This window comes from Myxine glutinosa, chromosome 1 (genome assembly GCF_964187855.1).
Source record: "Myxine glutinosa chromosome 1, kmMyxGlut1.1, whole genome shotgun sequence".
Classification (NCBI taxonomy): Eukaryota; Metazoa; Chordata; class Myxini; order Myxiniformes; family Myxinidae; genus Myxine; species Myxine glutinosa.
Genome location: NC_136261.1, coordinates 416184555 through 416208613, shown reverse-complemented (window position 1 = coordinate 416208613; position 24059 = coordinate 416184555). Strand labels below are relative to the sequence as shown.

At 43.7% G+C, this 24059-nt stretch overlaps 1 protein-coding gene and 1 pseudogene across 2 annotated transcripts in view; both read left to right on the top strand.

Moving 5' to 3' along the window:
- LOC144889617 (E3 ubiquitin-protein ligase Midline-1-like) overlaps positions 1-24059 on the top strand; it is a 489173-nt pseudogene that overhangs the window by 192611 nt on the left and 272503 nt on the right. The window lies entirely within an intron of this gene.
- LOC144889620 (uncharacterized) lies at positions 1470-23481 on the top strand. Its single transcript, XM_078770574.1, has 4 exons — positions 1470-3421; positions 13975-14486; positions 18666-18722; positions 22824-23481. The coding sequence occupies exons 2-4, from the start codon at positions 14045-14047 to the stop codon at positions 23348-23350; spliced, it is 1026 nt and encodes a 341-aa protein (XP_078626700.1). The 5' UTR covers positions 1470-3421; positions 13975-14044; the 3' UTR covers positions 23351-23481.

The following is a 24059-nucleotide window of genomic DNA, read 5'->3' as shown; positions in this document are numbered from 1 at the left end:
GGTCATGACAATTGATCAAACTATAAATCATATATTATGTGTGGAGCATGGTCATGTCAATTGATCAAACTATAAATCATATATTATGTGTAGAGCATGGTCATGTGAATTTATCAAACTATAAATCATATATTATGTGTAGAGCATGGTCATGTCAATTGATTAAACTATAAATCATATATTATGTGTAGAGCATGGTCATGTCAATTTATCAAACTATAAATCATATATTATGTGTGGAGCATGGTCATGACAATTGATCAAACTATAAATCATATATTATGTGTGGAGCATGGTCATGTCAATTGATCAAACTATAAATCATATATTATGTGTAGAGCATGGTCATGTGAATTGATCAAACTATAAATCATATATTATGTGTAGAGCATGGTCATGTCAATTGATTAAACTATAAATCATATATTATGTGTAGAGCATGGTCATGTCAATTTATCAAACTATAAATCATATATTATGTGGAGAGCATGGTCATGTCAATTGATTAAACTATAAATCATATATTATGTGTAGAGCATGGTCATGTCAATTGATTAAACTATAAATCATATATTATGTGTGGAGCATGGTCATGTCAATTTATCAAACTATAAATCATTTATTATGTGTAGAGCATGGTCATGTCAATTGATTAAACTATAAATCATTTATTATGTGTAGAGCATGGTCATGACAATTGATTAAACTATAAATCATTTATTATGTGTAGAGCATGATCATGTCAATTTATCAAACTATAAATCATATATTATGTGTGGAGCATGGTCATGTCAATTGATTAAACTATAAATCATATATTATGTGTAGAGCATGGTCATGACAATTGATTAAACTATAAATCATATATTATGTGTAGAGCATGGTCATGTCAATTTATCAAACTATAAATCATATATTATGTGGAGAGCATGGTCATGTCAATTGATTAAACTATAAATCATATATTATGTGTAGAGCATGGTCATGTCAATTGATTAAACTATAAATCATATATTATGTGTAGAGCATGGTCATGTCAATTTATCAAACTATAAATCATATATTATGTGTAGAGCATGGTCATGTCAATTGATTAAACTATAAATCATATATTATGTGTAGAGCATGGTCATGTCAATTTATCAAACTATAAATCATATATTATGTGGAGAGCATGGTCATGTCAATTGATTAAACTATAAATCATATATTATGTGTAGAGCATGGTCATGTCAATTGATTAAACTATAAATCATATATTATGTGTGGAGCATGGTCATGTCAATTTATCAAACTATAAATCATTTATTATGTGTAGAGCATGGTCAGGTCAATTGATTAAACTATAAATCATTTATTATGTGTAGAGCATGGTCATGACAATTGATTAAACTATAAATCATTTATTATGTGTGGAGCATGGTCATGTCAATTTATCAAACTATAAATCATATATTATGTGTGGAGCATGGTCATGTCAATTGATTAAACTATAAATCATTTATTATGTGTAGAGCATGGTCATGACAATTGATTAAACTATAAATCATTTATTATGTGTAGAGCATGGTCATGTGCATTGATCAAACTATAAATCATATATTACGTTGGATCATGGTCATGACAATTGATACTTGAAGGAATCGGTCTGAAGTCATCGTCCTCATCGTCATCTGGCTCATCTTCAGCAGAGCTGTCATCACTATCGACAGATGTTCACCGATTTTCACAGGTACTGAGTATGCACATGTCTGTGCACTTGCGGCCACTGGCCATGCTTACACACTTAGGAATCTTGCAGCTTTTGGGACACGTAGAAATAGCTCCCGCACAACGTTTTGTGCCGGTTGTCCATCCATATAGTCTACTTCCAGCTGTACATGTCCATCTTGCGTCTTCCAGCATCTGCTTCTCCTGATGGGACTCGGTACCTCAAGGTTCATCTACAGACTCCTCTTCCAGACGGCAGCTTGATAGTTGGCCCGAAGTGAATGCTTGCGTGACCAATCTTTGCAAGGTGGCAGTTGGTGATTCTAGATCTCGCCTTTTTGGTACAGAATAGGTGATATCTCAGGTTATTTACTTTTGTTGCACCAGATTTGGCTCCATACGGGAGGCACGGATTTCTTCATCATATCTAGGAGCTCATCAATAACATCCTATTCCTTGCCCAATTAGGCGAAGGTGTTTTGTATCGCATTGTTGGTGCTGATGATTTGGAGTGCACCGAGTTTCCCTTTGTCTGCAAATGTGCTGACTGTGTCATATCCTGTGTCGGCGAGAATGCCAATAACGATACATTTTGGGTGAAAAAGCTGGCTACTGGCAACATTAGGAGTAGGGTTGTGTATGGGGTGTTAATACAAAGAAGGCAAAGAGCCACACACTGCTATCACACATTTTCCATCTCTAGGGGCATTCGCCTTGCTAGAAATCACAATGAGCCAGGCCCCCTCACACTGATAACGACCAACACCATTGGCTCATTCCCTACCATATCAAAGGGATGATTGCAAAGTTCATCCTGATGCTGGTATCGAGGGGGTGAAAAACCCACGCAAACGAATATGACCTTGGGTAGTGGTACACGGATAGATAATTTCAGCTTGACCCGTAAACACTCACGGTGAGCAGGTATACGATCATTGAAGATTTCGCTCGCGTGCATGTCATCGTGTACGTATAATCCAACCTCCCTCTCCCCCCCCCCCCCCCCCACCTCCCCCCCCCCCCCCAACGACGTGATTTTCACGATTGTGATAGAATTGGTGGTATCCAGATAGCTCACAATCTGTAGCAGGTTTGTCGAAAGAGAACCACCTTTACGTAACAGCTTTAAGGTGAACATCTCAAAATTGTCATTATATCGTTATTTCGAGATCATCGATCTTATTCAGCAATCGCGCATTGAAGAGAATAGCAGATAGGAAATATGGTTGATGGTTCTGTTGCCGCGTGTAGATGAGTGCCCTCTTTCTGTGGTGGGTGTAACCATTTATTCCCACTCTTGGATGCGGTTGAACAACCTGGATCTTCCGCTCCAGCGTCGAGAAGTGCGGACCAACATCTGGGCCTCCATTCCAAACACGATCAACAAACGCGTCAGCATTGGCGCAGCCCTGTCTGAATAAAAATACAGATCAATTCAAATATTTACTCCATCTTTTTTCTATTTTTTATTATTAACCATTCTTTTACGGATAACGTGTTTTGATTTGTTAAAAAATGTATTCTTTTTAACAATATTCTCTCCAAGAATATCTAAAACTGATGTTTTTCCTTTTTATTCCAAGGCTCGTGACCACGTCAGACTTTAAATCCGTGAAGAGGACACCGCTCCCAGTTTTGGACTTCTCCATGGAGGAGAAGAACTTGGACGAGCTCACCACACTCAATAAAAACTTCCTGGAGGAGATACAGAGTGAGTGACACAAACTGGACATTTCATCAAAAAAATAATAAGGGAACACAAAAATGGAAGAGAAACAGGAAGAGTAAATTCTAGGAAAGGAACAAATGGGAATGTTTTTTGTACCAAATCATGGCTCAGGAAGAGGGAGGTTACATAGGGCAAAAAGGTGTACACAACAGGAATATGTAACAAGCAAGGTAACCAATGAACAGAAGAAAACGAAGGATGGGAGTGGAGGAAATATCCTCACCTGAAACCACGAGGCTTGGGAGAGGTAGGGTTCACAAGGGCAGAAATTTTCACAAGGGCAGTTCACAAGGTAGTGATGGCGATGACACCATTTGGTGGTGTAACAGGTACTTGAAGTCCCTGGGAGGAAAATTTGGATTGAATCATCTCCAAAAAGCAGTTCCACAAATCGGATAAAAGACGGTATATTTGCAGTAAGAAGAGATTTGGGGAGTTTGATTAGAAGGAGTTACTGTAAGAAGGGATTCATCCTCGATCTATTACAGATGGTCGGAAATCGAAGAGCGCAGAGGGATCAAGACTGGAGGAAATGGGAAATAATAGAGGGTCCAGCAACCTCTGAAATGTGAGAGCAGCAGGTCTTGTTTTTGGTCTTGTCATGCGAGATGATAATAATATTGACAAGTCAGGAGACGACGATGGTTCATGAGCGAGCGGTATTTTCGACATTATGCTCAATCAGAGGGAGGATGGCTAACAGTTATTTTTGGCAAGGCCAGGGACCCTAGTGCTGAAAAAAATGTGATAGCAGTGTGAAACTCTTAGCCGTATCTGTGTTATCATCACATTTGTCAGACCACCCCAATAACGCTTTCGGTAATTTTTCCGCCTAAGATTTAGGGGGTAGGGTTCGTTTTGGGGCTTTCAAATAATATCTCCTATATGTATCAGTTAGTGTTGTATACCAGGTGAAAGGTAATTGAATTATCTTTCACATGATGTATAGAAAGTGCCTGTGTGATATATAGTAACGGACTATAACCGAAACAGGCCCGGACAGGCCAGGCCTGGAAATGTCAAAACGAAGGTTACTGACCTTGAAATGAGATAGAAAATAATGTATAATCAGTTATGAGGTTAGTTAGCTACACAATACCGAAAATTCGGTTTGATTCTGACAACTTTGAAAATTTGACCTTTATGACCTTCAAAGGTCAAATATTCTGAAATTTGTTGGAAAACTTGTATTGCATGATGTATGTGATAATATAAAAACATGTACGACATTTCACCCTATCAGGAAGTAAACAATGTCGTAAAACCATCAAAAATCGACTTTTCTAAATTTCGTGACCTTGTGACCTTGTCCTTGGGGCAAAAATGAAAAATCGAGCCCAGTGCGGCTAGACACATGACATTGGCCTAAACAAATATCGAAACCCCTGTCAGAATCCACCAAACCCCTCGGAGAAGATGTAGCTTGAACTTGATTACCCCCTAAAAAGACATCTTTTTCGGGCATTGCTCCGCTCACAATGGGAGCAATATGCCCACTCCAGGCAGTACACAACTAGATCATGATATCAACCTCCCACCCAAGTTTCATCAAGATCGGATGATATCATCGGGTAGTTATGCTGCGGACACAGACACACACACACACACACACACACACACACACACACACACACACACACAGACGCACACACATGACGAATACAGTGGTCACTTGATAACTAGTGATTCGTGAACCAATCGTTTTAGATTACACCTGTTCCAGGAGAGACAGGTGTGAACTTGGGGTGCAAGCCCGTGTGGTAGAGCATTACTCCATTGTGCTACGGACAAAGCCATGTTGGTTGTGAGTAGTTTTAATTACCCCACACACGTGTAGGGAAAAGTGGGGTTAGGGAATTAATTGATGTCCGTCCGTCCATCTGTCTGAGCAGCTTATCATTGTCAGTTTATGATCGAGGAACTAATTTAAATTGAACGTGATATTTTGAACACGAATCAGAAGACCAGACTTTCGTTTTGCAGGAACATTGGTTTTGAATTTGTCTCGATCACACATATGCAGAACGGAGCGAGATCATGTTGTTACGGTTGTGGGGGTAAGGGATGAAGTACCACAGTGGAGATGGGCTTGTATCGTAATAGCATGAACCGTGTTTGGGTATGAGACATCTTGATGTAATTAGGTATAGTCAGGTTCACGATGTAATTTCCTTGGAATTTTTGGGGGATTTGGAAAACTATATATTTTTGGAAACTATATTGTATAGTCAGTCAGAAAACCAATGTTGCTATTTGCACAGACTCCTGTATGGCGGCCATCTTGGATTTTCAAAATTTCCGCCGTAGAACTAATTTTTCTCAATATCTCAGCTTCTAAATAACATAGAGCTTTGATTCTAATGGCTAAACATACATTTTCAAGGGCCCCGAATCCAATGGTAACAAGTTCGATAAGCTAGACATGACCATAGAGCTCCTATGTGGCGGCCATCTTGGATTTTTCAAACTGGCCGCCGTAAACTTGATGTTTCTCAATATCTCAGCTTCTAAACAACATAAAGCTTTGATTCTAACAGCTAAACATACATTTTCAAGGGCCCCGAATCCAATGGTAACAAGTTCGATAAGCTAGACATGACCATAGAGCTCCTATGTGGCGGCCATCTTGGATTTTTCAAACTGGCCGCCGTAAAACTGATGTAACTCACCTTCTAAAGAGCACAGAGCTTTGATTCATCATTGAGTAAAGTCATCATCATCCTCATCATCGCTTTCGTTCATCACATCTTGAGAGTCCTCATCATTTTGGCACTGGATGTCACACTGACAAAGGTCTGTACAAGCCAAGTTGTTTGTTCTGCAGGAACATCTAGATGAAGAACAGTCTGTTTTGCACTGACATCTAACCATTTGAATGATGGCCTTGGGGGCTGGAGGCTCCTCAGTTGTGGTTGGTTTCACTTGTCCATCCGTGTCTTTGTAAAAGCCGTTTTGCAGGGGATTCAGCTGAGGATCCTGTTGAGCAATGCTTGCCTGACCCCACACTCTGGCTTGGATATGGACTCTAAGGATGTGCTGCTTGAGAGCTCCAAGAGTAGGAGGAAGCCTGTCACTTTCTGCCATGTGTTTGCAAAAGAGATACCATCGTAGATCGGGGATGCTGTCGATGTGGATGCCATTTGGAGAGTAAGCAGCACATACAAAGTTAGCTAGTGTGGACAACATGTCCTCCGTCACTTCAGTTGCATCTGAAAGCATTCGCACGGTGTCTATGACATCTTCACTTGCTTTGAGGTAGACATGCAGCCAGGTTGCTTTGCCTATTCGAGAGAACCTCCCAGTGTTGTCTGCCCCTGTGAAAGCATGAAAGGCTGGCAACACCTTTGCTCTTTCGACCCCTAGAGCTGTCCACAGTGGCTCTATTTGAAGTATTCCAGAGGCCATGGAAATGGATGTATTCCTCAGCAGTAGGTCATAGTTTGCTATGACTAGTACCAGGACATCTGTGTCGGGAGAGAAGAACACCAACTGCGCATCATGTGGGTTTCGCTGGGATGCCAGCATGGCCTGGTGGATCAACAGGGTGTCAGCTTCTTCAGGGTTGTTGTCCTCGAAGAGCAGGTCACTGTTGCTCCTAGTACGCCCTGAAGCAGACGTGATGATCAACTTGGATGAGTGACTGTTGTATTCTAGAGTTTTCGCTGCCAGATAGTCAGTCAGATCAGCCTTTGTTTTGTCATGAGAAAGGAATCTGCTCATTGGGATGTGTTTGATGTTGGTGTCATCTCTGACTTGATACTGTACTGCATCCTTTCCTTGCCTTCTTTTAGCCTGGTAGCACTCTTCAGAAAATCGTTTTTGTACGTGTCAAAGACCAGTATGATATCATCACAATCTTTTGTTAGAGACATGAGTCTGTCATTGAAGCATTCACCCAGATCGTTGACTTTCACTACAGTGGCTGGTTTCTTTGTCAGCTTATGCACAAGTACCATCCCCATCCACCAGTGCAATCTTCCGACTTGTAGGTTTACTAGATGTGGATGCCATAGTTATTGTGTCCATTGGATCTTCTTGTAGAACACTTGCAGCTGGTGTCTGCTGCTGATCTTCGGGGTGAATTTCTGCTCTTGCTAACTTGTCGTGGAGATGAATTAACTTCGACTTGTCAGTGCATGGAAGAATTGTCCCATCTGGAGCGAACAGTGCTCTTGGTGTCACAGTGAACTCGTAATTTCCGATGGCATATTTCTGGTTGACGTCTCTGTTTGACTTGGCAAGGACCATGAGCCTTCCGTACAGTTCCTTAGTCTCCTTCAGATCCACAGTCCTGTCTCTGAGTTTCACTGTGGTTCTCTTGTTCCCAGACGTGAACATCTTGTTGTTCTCCTTCTTGACTGGTGCCCAGAGGCTAACATCTCCATTGATACGCTCCAACACGTAGTCTTCATACAACTTCTGACCAGTGACATCAATGTTCAAGATCTGTGGTACATACTCGTCTGGGATGTAAGCATTCGTTATCACATTGTGCAGCTTGTCACCTTCAGTGTCAAATGGATTCCCTTGACTCAGTATCGCAGCCTTGATCTTGTTGATTGCTTCATGCTCCCTCTTGACTGCACTTGGACCAAGGTCATGATGTTCTGTGATCTTGTCACCTTCCAGGCCAAACTGACTCTTGAAGTCTTTTGACAGGCATGATAATTCTGGTGTAACCATGAAGAATCTCTGTCTAGCATTGGCATTGTTAGAGATGCCAATCAGTCCAGAGTGAATCTTCATCAGCTTGTTCAGATGTTCACATGCATGATCTGGTCCAATGGATACAAACGGGATGTCATTCTTGGTTACTGATAGATTGCCAGCTCCTAGTTCTTCCCAGGTCCTAGGGTGATTGGTTCTTAGGTCATACATGTCTGCGATGTATCGGGGCCAGAGCCGCTTGTATTTGATCCGGTCCATGGCAAAGAATAACTTGCTCAGTTCTTCTCCAGCTTGGAGGTGAAGCACCAGGTCAGCACTCCGTGATGCTGCCACGAATAACAGGATTGTCTCCACCCGATGTAGATAGTTCATCATTGACTTGAACATTGCATTCTTGGATCTCCGTGCTTCCCACTCCTTGAGTGCCGTCACCACCCCATCAGATGTCAAGACTTGAAGGAGTTTGGTGTTTACTTGTTTTACAGATTCAGCTTTCGTGCACTTGTTCGTCTCAGCACAGGCAGCTTCTACTCCCTCTGTTGCCTCGAAACACACATCCTTTACTTGTGGGTTGTCCTTCAAGAACTCCTCCAGAACCATTTCATAAAGTGCTACATATGAATATATATGGGCATGGAGAGACCGCTTGTAGTGTGTACATTTCAGGATTTGCCGCGTCGTGGCTGGACCATAGACATCAGCTTCTACCCGAGCATCATCAATGCCTGAGTTCTCCATGGAGGCTCCGAGGGCTCGGAGAGCCGCCATGACAACATGCAGCTCACCCAGTCTGGGGACGACTGTGTGTTTCAAGTCAGGTCTTGCATCCAGCAGTTGCACCACCTTCTCGTAGAGGGCCATGTCAAATGAAATTACAGTGGGATGATCTTCACCAACTGCCAACATCCTTAGCTGACTGGCTTGCATGATCACGTTCAGTAGGGTTGGCCACTCATGCGCCACCTCTGGAAGTAGTGGCAAGGCACCAACCCGAGTCATGGACTGGCGTTCAGACAAGAGCGAGTTGTATCCTGCCCAACCTGGAATCTTGCTGGAGTGTTCCCTCGCTTTCATCCTGGATAGAGCAGAAGCAACAACCCATCCCAGTTGTGTCAGTTGATAGGATCTGGAGACCCCCTTGTTGATGACAAACTCCTCTGTTCTCTTCGTAAGCTGTGGTTTCGGCTTGTCACAGTGCAGCACATCTACATGGTATGGAGTGACCGATAGACTCTGTGCATCACCGATGATCAGAGGTTGCGCAACTGGTTCTCCAGGGACATCTGACTTCTGGTACACTGCAGTAATCGTTGCGTGAGTGGTTCCTTTCCCGTCAGGAGTATCCTTGGCAAAGTCCGTGTTGTCTGCAGCAAAGAACACAAAGGCTCCCCTTTTCAGGAATGGTGGCACGTACAGACCTTCAAACTGCCTGGTGTTTTCTACGACAGCATTGGCAAGAGCAGTTTCCATGAGGAGGGCATGGACAATCGAAACACAGTAGCCATGTGCATTGAGAAGTCCCATCAGCTTTTTGTTGCGTGTGTCATGATGGACAGTCAGAGCCAATCCCAGGACTTGGGGGTTTTCTCTTGAATGGGGTGGCCTGAATGTTGCGGATTCGCTGCTTGGTTTGTACTTCACCTGTCTGTTGGATTGGAATCCATACATGATGTTCTGACTCACAGTGAGTGTTGATCTGTCAACAACACTGGTCCTCTTCTCAGTTTCCAGCTTGTCGACAGGCCCTACCATTACCCAGCGGATCATGGTGTATAGTTCAGCCGGAACATCGTTGATATCGCTGGACACCTGTATGGTATTTGCTTCCTGGTCCTTCTTAATGAATTCTGCGATGCTCTTCCGTATCACTTGTGCTGCTTTGTAGATTGTCTTCATGTTGTTCTCGTCATCGCCAACACTTGTGATTGCAGAATGAACCATGCTTTCCTCACATGCATCTGGACAGTAGAGGATGGCCGATTTTCTTCGGTCTTTTTGGAGAACAGATGTCACGCTTGGCAACTCAGTGACGGTTCTTTCTTTCAGCCACTTTCTATTGAATGTAGGTACATGTATTTCCAAGTGTTCTGCGCCAATCATATTGACATAAGTGGTTTCAATGTCATCCATGGAGAGATAAGCTTGGTTTTGTGTTTTGACATCTATCAGGTTGATCATCTCAATCAGACTTGCCCGTTGCAGCAATAGTTCTTTGTCTGTGCTGCTTCTGTTTGCGCTAGGTCTGTCTCATACTACATGGACACATGTCTTCTCCAACAAGATTTGTGGTACCGAAGGTCAATTGCGTGTGCATCACCTGGTGAGATACATGTGTTGAATCGTGTTTTCAATAATGCATCTTGGGACTTCTCTACAGCCTCTCTAAGCTCTTGACCAGCATTTTCAGTCCTAACCTGGTAGAGTAGTTGGCCATCATCTTTTTGGCAGAAGAAACACTGCTCTTTATCCAGTGGCATTGTACACGAGCGTGTGAACGGGGATGTTGCATCAGATGTTGATGAGCCTGGCTCGTCCATTTCTGTGCTTCCTCTCTTCTGTCCGCGTTTTTTTGCAGTATAGTGTCCAGTTGTTACTGCATGCGCATGGCGGTCTCTGGCACGTTGTATCTCGCTCTTGTTAGTTGCACTGGAGTAACAAGTGCGATGCCAAACTGCCTTCTCTGTAGAGAGTGTTTCTTTTGTGCTGTTTTGGAGTCGTTTATGGACTTGAACGTAGATGCCATCATGCAAACTGGCCCTTTCTTCTATTGTCTTCAATAAATGTTGGTAGGAATCTATTCTGGGGTTTAACACCAAGGATCCTTTCTTGACATCATCAGCCTTGCATAAAATGCACTGCTTACAGTTCGTGGACTCCTGGGCTTGCCCCGCCCCTTCACCATCTTGTTGCATCTCACTCATAATGTGACATGTAGAACCTGCAAAGACAGCAAAGCAAAGGGAACCGTCACCGATATATACAACCACCACCACAGACATATTGATGTATAATAGGCTACAAATACACTACCACCATCACCACAATATCAGGTATATTGCTCAGTATATAAATAATAGAAAAACACACGCTGTAAACTAATTATTTTCCTCAGCTGTACCCTGGGGATCAAACTTATTACTTTAGTAGCTTGTCCACCCATAAACAGATTTTAAGTTCTCATGAACATTAGGAGTATCTGTGTGTTATTTGGCAGTATGCCACAAAGGCCCACAAAGGGCAAAACACTCGCAGTAGAATAGTATTTCTCATTACAGTCAACACAGTCAGGTTCAGCATGTCCAGATTTTAGATTTCGTTGGATTGTTTTTGGGATTTAGAAAAATCAAAGCTCCGTCTTATTTAGAAGATGAGATCCTGAGAAACATCAATTTTACGGCGGCCAGTTTGAAAAATCCAAGATGGCCGCCACATAGGAGCTCTATGGTCATGTCTAGCTTATCGAACTTGTTACCATTGGATTCGGGGCCCTTGAAAATGTATGTTTAGCCGTTAGAATCAAAGCTTTATGTTGTTTAGAAGCTGAGATATTGAGAAACATCAATTTTACGGCGGCCAGTTTGAAAAATCCAAGATGGCCGCCACATAGGAGCTCTATGGTCATGTCTAGCTTATCGAACTTGTTACCATTGGATTCGGGGCCCTTGAAAATGTATGTTTAGCCGTTAGAATCAAAGCTCTATGTTATTTAGAAGCTGAGATATTGAGAAAAATTAGTTATACGGCGGCAATTTCGAAAATCCAAGATGGCCGCCATACAGGATTCTGTGCAAATAGCAACATTGGTTTTCTGACTGACTATACAATATAGTTTCCAAAAATATATAGTTTTCCAAATCCCCCCAAAAATCCAACGAAACTTTAAATCTGGACATACTGAACCTGACTAGTAGGGAAAACTATGAGCTTAAGATCGTTTACGTGTTACCACACGGGGGGTGGTGTAGTGTTAACTAGATAGGGCCTAAGAATAATCTCCCCAGTATGTGATTGCTCCCCTGTGGTTTTTCCCCGACGGTTTTTGCATCTGTGGAGGCTGCCATGCAACCGCCATTAAACCAACAACATCAACAATTACCGACAGTGCTGAACATTCCCTATTGGGCTAAACCCTGCCCCACCACTGCCAACAGAACCCGAGCAGAGCCGATCGACAAGTCAGCCCACCCACATGAACACGATAGGCAAAAGGCCCCGCCCAGTAGAAGCAGAGAATCAGTGGGTGGTCAAGACGGCCGGAGGCCCCACCCCCAAAGTACATGATTGGACAGGTGACGTCAGAGAGTGAGAAGGTTCAGAAAAAGGAGGTAGAAGAATCTTTCTCTCTCTCTCTCTCTCTCTCTCTCTCTCTCTCTCTCTCTCTCTCTGTCTCTGTCTCTGTCTCTGTCTCTCTCTCGTTCTGGCTTTTGTCGCGGGCGGACGTTTTATGTCTCTGGCTTGGTGGTTCCCGTCTTGGGTGGCTCGTGAGGATAACTTTTCGGAGCTCATGTGAACTTTTGAATAGTCGAAGGAGGAGGTGTTGCTGGTCTGTGGTGTGTTTCAGAGGGAGTGCAGAGCGAAGCAGGACCAGCCACACGGATTGCCTCATGTTCATGGCAAGGTGGAGAAGAATTTTGCGCCATCTCTGTCGGCATTATGTCGGTTGTTGTGGTTTAATGGACCACTCGTTTGCATGGCTGGCCGAGTGAATGTAAAAACTCAAGTGAAAATCACAGGAGGCAATTACATACTGGGATTATCCTTAAGCCCTATCTAACTTACACAATACCATCCTCCATGTGGTCACACATAAACACTGTTTAGCTCAGTTTGTTTTCTACTTCGGTACATCAAAATGTCTTCCTACTCGCACGCGGTCCAAGCTCCTCTATACGGTTCTATCTCCTCTATGGTATTTCATCCCTACCCCCACAAGCGTAACAATAATATTAATAGTTTTTGATTCCAGCTATTCCAGGAGAGACAGGTGTGAAGTGGAGGTGCAAGACCATGGGGGTAGAGCATTGCTCCATTGTGCTACGGACAAAGCCGTGTTGGTTGTGAGTCGTTTTAATTACCCTGCGCACATGAAGTGAAAAGTAGGGTTGGGGAATTGATTAATGTCCGTTTGTCTGTCTGATCAGTTTATCATCATCAGTTTATGATCGAGGAACTACTTATTTAAATTGAATGTGATATTTTTAACACAAATCGGAAGACCAGTCTTTAGTTTTGCAGGTACTTTGCTTTTGAATTTGCCCCGATCGCACATGCGCAGAGCGGAGCGAGATAATATTTTTATTCTGTCTACCTGCCTGGCAGTGAAACAAAAGTGAAAATCATTCCAAACAGGAAACCTGCTGTTTTTAAGGACGTTATAAATCGCACAAACAACAGTCAAGAATAACGAATGTAACGTGTTCGATAGGGTGATGTAATAGACACTGGATAAAACGGCGGTAAAACCTGGAATCGATTTATTTATACACCGTTAAATCTTTACTCAAATTGAATTAATTATATACTTGAACATGATAACACAAATCACCTTCATAATACCTCCAAGAACCATGATATATGTCGACATCTACCAAGAGATTTATTTTGGTCGTGACTCCACGCACATGCGTGACGTCGCAACATGGCTGCACTTGGTGTGTTCAGTTACCAAGCAGCTAGCTAACGCTTGCCGAGCCAGATGTTCCTTATCAACGGTTTTGAATGGAGTTCTTGATTGAGTGCTGAAACCACTTGGTAAGTGCTCTTTAAGAAACTTGGTAACTGAACACACCCTTGGTGTTCATGGAGCTGGATTGTGGTTATTGGCGGTGTTCGTGTAGCTGGATGATGGTTATTGGCGGTGTTTGTAGAGCTGGATGGTGGTTATTGGCGGTGTTCCTGGAGCTGGATGGTGGTTATTGGCGGTGTCCGTGGAGCTGGATGGTGGTTATTGGCAGTGTTCCTGGAACTGGATGGTGGTTATTGGCGGTGTTCGTGGAGCTGGATGGTGGTTATTGGCGGTGTCCGTGGAGCTGGATGGTGGTTATTGGCGGTGTTCCTGGAACTGGATGGTGGTTATTGGCGGTGTTCATGGAGCTGGATGGTGGTTATTGGCGGTGTTCTTGGAGCTGGATCGTGGTTACTGGTGCGAAAGCATTGGGGATGGAGAGCCCAGCTGCACTTCGGAGCTGCCTGGAGAACGGTGCTGACCAAGCTGTTTCATTGAAGGTGTCAACTGGGATTGGGCCGAGTGGTCACCTTCTTCCTGTTCGGTGTCACGCTATATGCAGATTTGGCTGCACCAGCACACTTGGACTCGATTTATTCATGCAGGAGACCGACTACATGGAGAACGACCTCCATCCTTGGATCGTTGATAATGGTGGGTGGTTTCCTCCATCTCTTGCTGGAGAACTTTTCTCACTGCTGGTGGTGCTTTACTGCGGTTGGGGCAAGGCCAATGAGGCAGTGCCTTAAAGTAAATACTTGAACACAGCATGAAGTATCATGTTCTATGAACTCTCAAGTTTTTCAAGTAATGATTTTGAGCGATGGAGGATACACTGTCTGTCGCTTAATTTGGAGGCCATTTTGATTTGTTTTTGCTGTTTGGCCCACCTAAAATGTCGTTTTAATTTTATCCTTTCCCATAGGTTGTGATTCCAGCATGGATTCAGGAAATCAAAGTATTTGGTGATGGGAAATGTGATTGTGATTGTGATTGGAAAAATCGGCGAAGAAGCCAATGAGGAATTAAAATATGTTCTACTCCCGAAATATAAATTTCCGGGAAATAACTTTCTTACATTCCACGTATTCCCTCTGCTTCTGAAGGTTGATGGAGGTTATGTTTTCACCACTGTGTATTTGTCTGTCTCTGTCTTGTTTGTCTGTTTGTTTGTATGTGAGCAGGATATCTCAAAAAGTTGTGGATGGATTCGGATGGAATCTTGTGGATAGGTTGGGTGTTTGACATGGCCGAATTTATACGATTTGGTGAAGATCCGAATCCAGATTGCGAACAGAGTATTTTTAACTGATTCCACATCATTGAGAGTTGGGGCCAAAAACGATATACAAGATATATATACCACGATATTTCAAAAAGTTGTGAATGAGTTATGACAAAACCTGGTGAATGAGTGGGTTGGGTGCGACAATAACAAGCTGATTCGACTTTGGTTGAGGTCTGGATCCAGATCCGGTCTTTCAGTGGATATAAAACATAAAATGTTCAGCCTGGTGGAGGTATGTGCTCTACCAGGTGCCGTTCTAGTTAATTTTGTTATGAAAAAGAAACATTATGGACCAGAAATACAAGACAAAGTATTTAAATCCTTTTTCATAAATTGTAAAATTCATAACATGAAGTCCATAAAGTTGTAATCTGGGATTGTAGGCGGATCGGCCCGTGAGGGAGAGAAATCTTATTTTGTGGCGAAAACAAACATTTTACAGGTGAATGAGTTCAGATTGTGAAGAATGAGGACATGAACTTGGTGTTTGTGCAAAACTTAACATCCAAGTCGATGTTACTGATCATTCATTCATTCATAGTTTTATTCTTCTCATGAACTGTAATTGTAAAGGTTTGTAAAAGTGGAGAATCTTTGTGTAAAAGTTGTTAAAATGAATTCTGTACTGTGAAGTGTTCACGGAACATCACAAACGAAGCAGAAACTTTTGGTTAATATTTCCAGGTGTTGTACATGAAACACACACTGATTACACGGTGATGCGTCACGTGGAAACATGTCAGGTGAATGAGTTGTTCTCACTTCCATCTTCAAATAATTTATTCATTGTTATGATAAAAACAACTGATTAATGAACATTATGAAAGGCTGGACAAAATAATTTGGTCATTTCCATTTTGGATCGATCAACCATTGGGTCAATCCAGGGAAACTAAAAAAATAAAATAGGACCACGGGTCCTGAAGCTGACCTGGATCAGGAGCAACAGTCTCTCAACCCCCCACAGACCCTCTCAGACTATGATATTTTTAATGCTGTGAACAAACTTTGGTACATCATGGGTGATGAAGGTTGTGATCAAGTTTTTCAAAATTGTGTGTGTAGTTTCGGAGAAGAGAGCAAATACCTATTTTGTGGGGTCAAAACCCCCGTAGTTCCCCTTATTGAGCGCAGATTTTGATGTGATTAATTCACCTTCATTCGGCATCAGATATGAAGCTTATGTCCAAGTTTCATCAAAATCATGTTTTTTTTTTTTTTTTTGCTTTTTTTGTATACAAGATCGAGGCTCGTGAAAGAGCTAAGATTAATCACACAAAAAGTCAAACCGACACAGAAAACACAAAAAACAAGGGGAGCGGCAGACAAGATGGGGAAAGAGCTGAAAGGACACAAACACAACATTTGAGAGCAGGGACATCGGGAGGACTTGGGGGGAGGTGGGAGAGGTATAAAACATATGAACACTGCAAGGACTCTGGGGTGAATTACCGGGGGTAGAAAAGATCAAGGTTTTGGATGGGGGAAGATAAGAGATGGTGGTGAACAGCTGTTTTAAAGACCTGGAGGGGGGAGTGGGATTCAAGGGAGTGGGGGAGTTTGTTCCAGGAGCGGGAGAAAAGGGGAATGAAAGAGTGAAGGTGAGCAGAGAGCCTAGATTTTGGCAGTTTAACCATAAGAGGGTTGCAGGCAGATCTTGTGCGACCTGAAGGAATATTGGGGGGACAGAGCACAGAGAGAGCTGGAGGGGGGGGGGCAAGGCTGGAGAGGAGTCGGTAGAAGACAGAAAGACCACCAACCTGCCTGCAGTGAGTGAGTGAAAGGCCCTCGGAGTTGACTTCATCGGAGGAGATTCCAATGATTCTGAAAGCTTTGGCCTCAACAGCGTGAAGCCGAGCTAGGTGTGAGGCAGGAGCACCAGCCCAGAGGGGGGGGACAGTATTCCATTGAGCTGTGGATGAAAGCCTTGTATGTGGTGAGGAGCTCAGGTGTGCCAAGGAAGGACTTCGCACGATGGAGGATGCCCAGTTCGCGACTGGATTTGGAGGCCAGCTTGGAAATGTGGTTTTCCCAAGAAGGATCATAGCAGATAATGAGACCCAAAAGCTTGAGCGACAGAACTTCTTGGAGAGGATTGTTGAGAAAGTATATGGGAGGGTTTTCCAGTCGGTCCTTTCGGAGAGACATTGTAAGAGTGTGAGATTTGTCAGGATTGAAAGACATGTTCCACTTGTTTGACCAGTCTGTGATGTTGTCCAGGTCTGCAGAGAGTGAGGAGGCTGCAGACTGCCGATGTGGGGGATGAGGAATGGAGCGGCAGATAGTGGAGTCATCAGCAAACAGATAGAGAGGATTTTCCAGAGAGTCGGAGAGATCATTGATGAAGACCAGAAATAGCACAGGGCCCAGAACACTACCTTGGAGAACTCCAGCCAGAAGAGGCATGGGAGATGAGAGAAATCCATTCAGGGCCACACGTTGCCTTCGAGCAGAGAGGAAGTCCGCAAGCCATGAGTGGAGATTTCCATGGATACCATAGGAGGAGAGTTTGGTGAGCAGAGCTGGGTGCCAGACCAGCCCCTATCGAAGGGACAGACCAGGCTGTGTGCCAGATCATACCCCCTATCGAAGGCACGTGGTATGTCAAGGGAGACAGCTCTGATTTCCTGTTTGGCATTGAGGACCTCCATCCATCGTTGAGACAGCAGGTTCAAGCGATAATGACTGAAGTGTTTACAGACTCCCCCACTCACTCACTCACTCACTCACTCACTCACTTACCTATGGACAATGCCTGATCGCATAAGCTCACCGTACTAAATTGCAGGTGAGCTAAAAAAAAATACTCAGTTGGTAAAGGGAATTTTAAAATCTATAATTTTTTCAGAGGTTCACTGACCTATCACGGAGCGATCAACAGATTAATTTCAACAAGAACGATCTCACATCAACATAAATCATTCACGTGTTCCTAAAATCATTTACATGCATAGTGAATCATTCACATGTACCTTGAATAATTCACGTGTTCCTTGAATCATTCACGTGTGCCTTGAATCATTCACATGCATATTGAATCATTCACATGTACCTTGAATAATTCACATGTACCTTGCATCATTCACATGTACCTTGAATAATTCACGTGTTCCTTGAATCATTCACATGTACCTTGAATCAATTACATGCACATTGAATCATTCACATGTACCTTGAATAATTCACATGTACCTTGAATAATTCGGACGTGTGCCTTGAATCATTCACTTATTCCTGGAATCGTATGATGTTCAATTCCAGTGAAGAACGAAAGTTTCATTCGATCTGGTGGACAAAACGAATTAGCGATCACTCGATTTTAGTACATCAGAGGGAAGTGAAAGAACAATGTTGTGAAATTTCCTTCATGAATCGATGAAAATTATTTTATTTTCATACAAAATGGAGGTTCCAATTCTCTTCCCCCATGTTTGTTATATTTACATTTTTGGTTAAAAGAGAAAAAAAAAAAATCTTCAAAAAAAAATAATAATAAAATTTCACATGTTGTAATTTTTGTTAATCTTTAATCATTTCCACACAAGGAACGGTGGAGCATCCGGTGAAGGTTGAGCTGGATCAGAACAACTTGAGAAAGCTTTGTAAGTGAAGGGAAATGGGGAGGGGTTCTTCTTCTTCCTTCCATTTACAGATAATTTAAAATTCCATATTTTCTTCTTTTCATTCTTTCCTTTTTCTTCTGTTTTATTTCCCTATTTATATTTTCCTTCACTCTATTCCTCTTAGTTATTCTCCAACTCAATTTTCCCTCTTGTCAAGTGTCACAAGACCCAAAGTTTGTTTAATTGAACGATGTCCAACCAGGAGGAGGGGATAGTCCAAACTTGTGTTTGCTGATTCAAGGCCTTTCTTAATCCCTATCCTCTCCTCCCTCATCCCCCATCCTCCTCCCGCTCTCTCCCCCTCCCTCTCTCTCCTCCTTTCTCTCTCTCCTCCTTTCTCTCTCTCCTCCTCCCTCTCTCTCCCACTCACTCTCCCCCACAATCCCATCCCCCTCCCCCACTATCCCATCCCCCTCCCTCTCTCTCCACCTCTCCTCCCCTCTCTCCCCCACACTATCCCATCCCCCTCCCTCTCTCTACACCTCTCCTCCCCTCTCTCCCCCCCACGATCCAATCCCCCTCTCTCTCCTCCCCTCTATCCTCGCCACTACCCCATCCTCCTCTCTCCCACCCCTCTCTCTCCCCCACTGCCCCATTCCCCTCTCTGACCCTCTCTTTTCTCCACTATCCCATCCACCCCTCTCTCCCCCACTACCCCCATCCCCCTCTCTCTCTCCCCTCTCTCTCTTTCCCACTACCCCATCCCCTCTCTCTTCCCCACTACCCAATCTCCTTCTCTCTCTCCCCCACTACCCCATCCCCTTCTCTCTCTCCCCCACTACCCCATCTCCTTCTCTCTCTCCCCCACAATCCCATTCCCCTCCCCCACTATCCCATCCCCCTCCCTCTCTCTCCACCTCTCCTCTCTCCCCCCCCCCCCCCACTATCCAAGCCCCCTCCCTCTCTCTCCACCTCTCCTCCCCACTCTCCCCCCCCCACTACCCCCACCTCCCTCTCTCTCCTCCCCTCTATCCTCGCCACTACCCCATCCTCCTCTCTCCCACCCCTCTCTCTCCCCCACTGCCCCATTCCCCTCTCTGCCCCTCTCTTTTCCCCACTATCCCATCCACCCCTCTCTCCCCCACTACCCCATCCTCATCTCTCTCTCCCCCACTACCCCATCCCCATCTCTGTCATCCTCCCCCTCTCACCAACGATGTAATCAGAACAAGATCTTTCTTGATAAATCCTGGTTCGTTCTGTAACATAATCTGGTATAAATTGCTCGTTCATCCCAGATAAAATTTACAATCCTGAAGGAATTTGTAAGATATTTCCCAATTCCTCACGTAAACATCTTACATCAACAAACATTGTGGAATCATATATCTATAACAATAAAATGGTGTGTGTGTGTGTGTGTGTGTGTGTGTGTGTGTGTGTGTGTGTGCGCGCGTGTCCGTCCGTCCGTCCATCTCCATAACTCCAAAACCATGAAACTTAGCACCCCCAAACTTTGCATACGTACTTCTCCACCTCCATGGGATTACATGAATGTAAACTGGGTGTTTGTGTGTGTGCTTTTTAAAGATAATTTACACTAACAGGCTTATCTGTGGTCAGCCTGCATTCAGGTCGCTTAGCTTGGGGTCTTAATTCCCCCATTTTGTCCACTCAATTCAAGTGTGCCCTGCGTCAGAACAGGTCGGTTTCTGTGCAATAAAGCTTGCTTGAGTGCTTGAGCTGCTTGGTGAGCGTTCTCCAAGCAGCTTGGTAATGGGTGGAACACCCCTGGGGCTCACCTGGTGGAATAAACAGTCTACTGCACTGACTAAATGTATTTTAAACCAATTTCAATGGTCGCTAAAAGATGGGGCAGCAGGTGGAATCAAACGAACATAATCATAATACTTTAAACAAACGAAAACATACCTATTCTGGGGTCAACTCCCACCCAGTTTACCTCCTTTTGTAATGCATTGAACAAACATTTGTACATCACGGGTGGTGAAGGTTGTGGGGAGTTTCATCGAAATAGTGTTTGTCGTTTCAGGGGAAAAAGCAAATTGCTATTTTGGGGTGTCAATCCTGGCTCCACGCAGACCCCCTGAGACCCCGATTTTTTTTAAAAGGCGCGAACAAACTTTAGTCACAACACAACAAATATCATTTGTGCCAAGTTTGGTCAAAATCCCATCAGCGGTTTCGCAGAGGAAGTTGCCAGTGTTTACAGACTGATGGACGACGCGCCATCGCATAAGCTCACCTGAACTTTGTCCCAGGTAAGCTAAAAAGTATGTATAATCAACGAACGAAGCAGCCCCCCTACCCCCGCCCCCGTGCCTCACCTTTGTTGTGCTATTTTATTTTCCCCCTTTTTGTGTGATCTGCTTTCATTACACGACGTCACTTCCACATAAACAGATACATCGATATATAAACACCGTTGTCTGTCCGCCATTGTTCCTTATCCACGGCGACATCTTATAAGTTACAAACTCCAGACTCAGGGTACAAACACACCTTTATGAAGGGCGAGAGGGTAACATCGGCAAAGTGGGCACGGCATCACACGGGTGCGTGGGGGGAGGGATGAAGGTGGGGGGATGATGTAAAACAATCAACGTCAAGTGATCAAACCACTTGGTTTCCATGGTGATACGGTGGCTCGCTTCATGGAGACATCTCCGGAATTGGAAAGCAAATGGAGGATGAAAGTAACAGGACAAGCACGATATCTGAGAGGTATCCACACTCGCTCTGAGGTGTCTAACCTGGGTTTGAATCCCGACCGAGCTATAAACGGTCATCCCGGTGTTTCACAGGTGCAGAGTGGCTCATCAATGTGTGTGTCGACCTGATAAACAGTGTCACACCTGCAGGATTTTCATTTCCCCTCCCCTCCTCAACCTGTGTTCCCTCCTCAACCTCTGACCCCCCCCCCATCAACCCCTGTCCGCTTATCAACCTCTGACCCCCCCTCAACCCCTGTCCACCCCCAACCCCTCTCCTCGCCTCAACCTCTGTCCTCCTCCTCAACCTCTGACCCCCCCTCCAATCTGACCCCCCTCAATCCCTGTCTCCTCCTCAACCCCTGTCCCCCTTCCTCAACCTCTGCCCCCCTCATCCTCTGACCCCCCCTGAACCTCTCACCCCTCCTCAATCTCTGTCTCCCCCTCAACCTCTGACCACCTCAATTCCTGACTCCTCTCAACCCCTGTCCCCTCCCTCAACCTCTGTCCCCCTCCTCAACCTCTGATCCCCTCAACCTCTGACCCCCTCAACCTCTGACCCCCACAACCTCTGACTCCCCTCAACCTCTGACCCCCCTCAACCTCTGACCCCCCGCTCAACCTCTGACGCCTCCTCAACCTCTGTCCCCTCCTCATCCTCTACCCTCACTCTCACAGATCTCCTTCCTCGTCTTCTCCCCTCCCGATCCACTCCCTCTCCAAGTTGTTCGATGTGAAGTAAATAAATAAATAATGTAAGTTGTTCATCGCGAAGTAAATAAATAAATAATGTAAGTTGTTCATAGCGAAGTAAATAAATAAACAAATAAAGTTGTTGATCGTGAAGTAAATAAACGAAAAAGTTGTTGATCGTGAAGTGAATAAACAAATAAAGTTGTTGATCGTGAAGTAAATAAACAAATAAAGTTGTTGATCATGAAGTGAATAAACAAATAAAGTTGTTGATCGTGAAGTGAATAAACAAATAAAGTTGTTGATCGTAAAGTGAATAAACAAATAAAATTGTTGATCGTGAAGTGAATAAACAAATAAAGTTGTTGATCGTAAAGTGAATAAACAAATAAAATTGTTGATCGTGAAGTGAATACACAAATAAAGTTGATGATCGTGAAGTGAATAAACAAATAAAGATGTTGATCGTGAAGTGAATAAACAAATAAAATTGTTGATCGTAAAGTGAATAAACAAATAAAATTGTTGATCGTAAAGTGAATAAACAAATAAAATTGTTGATCGTGAAGTGAATACACAAATAAAGATGTTGATCGTGAAGTGAATAAACAAAACAATTGTTGTAATAAAAGTTTTTTTGTGATAAAGAGATTAATGTGCTTGTGTTTTTGTCCATTTGTCTAACAATGTCCGCGACCCCGTGTTGTGTCGGCAGATGGACGGAGCCCGAGTCTGGACACAAACTCTGCACATCGACGGATCAAGATCTCCCGGGATCTCAGGACGGCGACTCAAACCTGGACTGACAATCAGTACCCGGAACATCCTGATCGGTTTGATGCTCATACACAAGTTGTTTCCTGTGATTGTTTCTCCTCAGGTCGTCATTACTGGGAGGTCGATGTGAGGTCGAGTAGTTTGTGCAGAATCGGAATCTGTTTGAACTCCATGGGGAGAAAAGGGGTAGAGAGCGAGTTGGGAGCGAATCCCGAGTCTTGGTGTTTATTTAAAAGTAATAACAAATACTCCGCAAATCACAACAAACAATGTACCGACCTGTCCGTCCCGGGGGATCATGAACGGTTTGGGTTCTTCTTGGATTGCGAGGCGGGAGAGTTGACGTGTTTCGGGGACTCTCGTGTCCTGCACGTGTTCAGGGGGAACTTCACGGACCCCGTTAAACCCGCAATTCGAGTTTATTATGTTGATGCTTCCGTTCATTTTGTACATTTAGTGAAATAAACTTTCATCACGAACTGATCCGGTTATTTTGGGTTCAAAAAATCATTTACCTGTTCATGACGATGGGATTTACCTGTTCATGACGATGTGATTTACCTGTTCATGACGATGTGATCACTGATTAATGTTTATATCATAATAAAGTTTATATAATTTAATAAGTTCGTTGTTTATCTTATTTAATGTGAAATGAACATTGACCTGAACTCTTCACTCTCCTCACGATACATTACGGATTCTTCTTCTTCTTCAAACGTGTGATTGAATGGAATGTTTGAGTGAAGAAAGTCCGTCCAGGTAGATCAAACCCTTTGTGTTTACCTGGAATGGAGCACTGGCATTAATCGTGAAGGTGAGAGTGGGTTTGGATCTGATCACAGGTAGAATGTGGATACATGGATGGAATTAACAGAACGTTCATCAGGTATCGCCAATCACACCTTTCGAAACATGGCCAGGTGACCTTTTGGGTGTTACTGTCTCTTTTGGTCCGATGAAGGGTTCACACCCGAAACGTCAGGTTATCATTGTTTCCCACGGAGATTTTAATCTTAATCTTCGTGGAAATCTCTTCCATCCAATCACAACACAGCGACAAAATCATCCTTTAATAACAGGTATAGTGACGTCACTAAGGTAAGTTTGCATCGTCACGCGAATGGAAATTCCAGAGAAGGAATCAACCAAGGCGTCACATCATGTACTGTGA

Bases quoted from the DNA above. Each gene is read 5' to 3' on its own strand.
- LOC144889620 (XM_078770574.1), top strand. From the start codon at position 14,045: ATGGTGGTTATTGGCAGTGTTCCTGGAACTGGATGGTGGTTATTGGCG. The intron at 14,487-18,665 runs GTGGGTGGTTTC...TTTCCACACAAG, and splicing joins TCCTTGGATCGTTGATAATG to GAACGGTGGAGCATCCGGTG. The intron at 18,723-22,823 runs GTAAGTGAAGGG...TTGTGTCGGCAG, and splicing joins GAACAACTTGAGAAAGCTTT to ATGGACGGAGCCCGAGTCTG.